At 37.8% G+C, this 3,256-nt stretch overlaps 1 protein-coding gene across 2 annotated transcripts in view; it reads right to left on the bottom strand.

The window, feature by feature from the left end:
* The window catches only part of COL24A1 (collagen type XXIV alpha 1 chain), a 271,129-nt gene that overhangs the window by 176,586 nt on the left and 91,287 nt on the right, over positions 1–3,256 (bottom strand). Inside the window, exons 11-12 of one of the 2 annotated variants that reach the window (XM_019531158.1) lie at positions 1,955–1,975; positions 1,026–1,079 (exon numbers count right to left, since the gene is read on the bottom strand). In XM_019531158.1, coding sequence (XP_019386703.1) covers positions 1,026–1,079; positions 1,955–1,975 — 75 coding nt within the window. The remainder of the gene's footprint in view (positions 1–1,025; positions 1,080–1,954; positions 1,976–3,256) is intronic. The other variant, XM_019531159.1, reaches the window with a different exon arrangement.

The raw sequence follows: 3,256 nt of genomic DNA, 5'->3' as shown, positions 1-3,256 counted from the left end.
GGTCTTTATGGGTTTACTGCTTTTTGTCTTTCCAAGCGCAGTTCTCCCTCCTCACTCTCCCTTCCCTCCCTTTTCCAATTTTTGTATTCAAATCACTCTCTCAATTTAACACATTGCTCTGTGCACATCCTTTCACAGCATCTTGAGCTGACAAAAGTTTATGCCAGGATTTCTCCACTTTTATAGATCCAAGGTACCTCTCCTTACACTTAAGGTACCCCTCCATAAATTCTGCAATTTCAGCAGCACCCCATTTCAAAACCTAATTTATTTATTATATGGCTTACCTCTTTGTAGAGGGGACAGACAGTGGGGGCAGGGAGGAGCCTAGGGACACAGAGCCTGAGCTTGCTTCTATCTGTCTATCTATTTACACTTCCTGTGGCACCCTTTGAAGGATCTTATAGCACCCTGGTTGAGAGTCACTGGCTTATGCTATACACCTTTGATTTAGTCAGTCTATAAGATGCAGATCTCTTCCATCTTTGGCATGATTTCAGACTAATTTATCTTGCTTCATTCCAGGCATTTTAGTTGAATTATATTTTTATGTAAGCATGCCCTGACTTTTCTCTCACAAAGGTGAAAATATAACTTTCCTTGATTGCATTAGTATGTTCAGGATCACAATTGTTTATTTTTAGATTGTCACCAGCTGTTTTGTCTTAAGCACAGAGCTGGCAATTAAGAAATGTTATTGATATACATAATAAAGCTACTCCTATGGAAATTTTCACCACTAATTTTATAACAAGAAAATAGGCTCCAAATCCTAGTTTTAAATGAAGTCCAAGATTCTGGTTATAATCAATGCATATTTATTAACCTGAATACTATTTTCATTTTATATATGTAATTCATACTAATAGAGTTTTATTATTATATAGAATGATTTTTCCCCCATTAGCCTTTTAAAAAGTTACACAAATAAGAGCTCTTATTTCTGCATTGCTTGGACTCCACCTGATAACGTGTTTTAAAATTGTAAATGTATCAATATTTCATAAATGTTTCATTAAACTTACCCTTTCTCCTTCAGGTCCAGGCTGTCCTGCTACACCTGGAGAGCCAATGAAACCCTTAAAGACAGATATGCAAGTCTTATGTTCCTTTATTAGAAGACTCCATCTCAGAAACAATGCTAGATAATGATTTACTGCACATTTAAGATACCACTATTATTTTGAGATTGAGGATGAAAACTCCTACTGGCTTCAATGTGGACAGGATGTCCCTCCTCAAACCCAAAGGCAAAGATGATCACGACCATTGTATATGTAGAATATAAATCATCCATAATTAGGGGTGTACAAAATGGGCCATATTCAACATGGATTCAGTCTGAATTGGGGACAGTGGTTCAATTTGTTGATTCAGATCACTGTACCGATTTGATTCAGCCAAATTCAAAGCTGAAGATTCAATGCTGATTCGGAGGCATCAGTTCCCAAGCTGGAGGGAGGGGGGGCGGACTCCCTAGTGGACCTGGAAGTGGACTGGAAGTGCTTCTGGTCCACTTCCAGGTTCTCTGCCTCTGGGGCCTCCCCACGCTCCTTTAGGATGCTTCATCCACCAAAGCATCTCAGCATTCATGAGCTGCCTGGTCCCTTGAGGGATGTAGAAAAAACATAAAGCTGGGCCTATGTCCAAATCATTGAATCTTTCTGAATCTCTCTGAATCAGTTCGGAGGGTTCTGATTCAATTCAGAGATTTAAGGGTCTTTGATTTGATTTGGAGGTTCAGCCACTGAATTGGGCCGAATTCCCTCCAAATCGAATCAGTGACCAAAGCTTCGCACAGCCCTAAAAAAATATTACAAAAAATACATGACCAAATTAATCCTGTGAGATTAACATCATGCATAGCATTTAAAGCAGAAAAAGATGGAAGTCCAGTTTTTATCAACAGCTTTATGTAATTGTTAGTACATCATAATTCTTCCATAAAGTTTACCTTGTCATACCTGGTGTTTTCCTGAAAATGCGGTAAAGGTGTTATTTTTACCATGTAAGCAGAAGGGTATAATTATGCACACCAGTAAAAAACTGGTGAGCAACATCCACTGTTCAAGTCAGTTCAATTTTTGTTTTCTCATGCTTTTTTTTTTGTTTCCAGGGGGAGTGGGGCTGCCTGAGAATTATTTTTTGTTGTTGTGTCAAAAACTGGAAACCCATAACTTAACACAACTGCTTTCCATTTTGAAAGTGATATGGGAGGTATCTGCTAGAATAAAATTTGTTTATAAGACCAAGAATATAGGCCTGAGATGACAGGCCACATGCTAACCCTTGGCAAACAGAGACATCATAGTCCTGAGATTTGTTCCCATAACATCCAATTAATCACTGGCTAAAGGAACAGAAACCAAAAGTTAAGAAAGTAAAGTCTGAATGTGAAGAAAGTATTGCATGAAAATTACATTTAAGACAGTTGGGCATTTTTGTAAATGTTGCTCTCTGCTGCTGGTTTAGGAAACTATTCCATTTTTCATCATTACACTGGCAAGAGCAGAAACCTCACATACATGTAGTTCAACTGAAAAATCATGAAAAGTTATAAGGGGCAGGAAATTAATTGTCACGACTCTCTATTGAACAGCATGTGTAGCTTTCTTCTACTGGATAATAAGAAAAGATCATAAGAAATGATCATTAATGATTATCCCAATAGCTAGAAAGTGGAGCTCAAATTTTATGTCTGGATATACTGACAACATGAATTACAAGGCCAATTTCCTCTCCTACAAAACCAGTCAAAGGACAACTGTCAGGAAAAATACAAGTTTCACGTGCACTGAACTATCTAGGGGAATGTTTTTAAAATTGTAGTGTTTTTTTTTAATTGTCAATGCATTAATAATTTAATTTCAGACCTTTAAGATTTGTAAACTAAACCAAATGCCCTGATAAATTTAATCTTGCTCTCATGTCTTCAGTGATTTCTATTATACACCTATGTATTGCTTCCAAAGCTCAATTTTCAGGCTTCTGTTGCTCTGCCTGTACGTAAGATATGTACATATACACTGTGAGATTCATTTACAAACTGACACAAACAAATGTGCAACACAGGGATTCTATGGATAAAGGCTATGACCTGGCACAATCAAATGGCAGGAATCTCTGCAGGTATTAGCTACCAAAAAACAATCATTGTTTTCACATCTACTTCTACAGTCTTCTGATTAAGAAACTGGGGGGCTGTGGTGTAGACACCCACACAGTTAAATGGGTCGCCAACTGGCTGGAGGGCCGC

This window comes from Crocodylus porosus, unplaced genomic scaffold, assembly GCF_001723895.1.
Source record: "Crocodylus porosus isolate Cpor-Errol unplaced genomic scaffold, CroPor_comp1, whole genome shotgun sequence".
NCBI classification, from domain to species: Eukaryota; Metazoa; Chordata; order Crocodylia; family Crocodylidae; genus Crocodylus; species Crocodylus porosus.
Note: the sequence above shows the minus strand (reverse complement) of the source record. Positions and strands in the feature narration are given on the sequence as shown.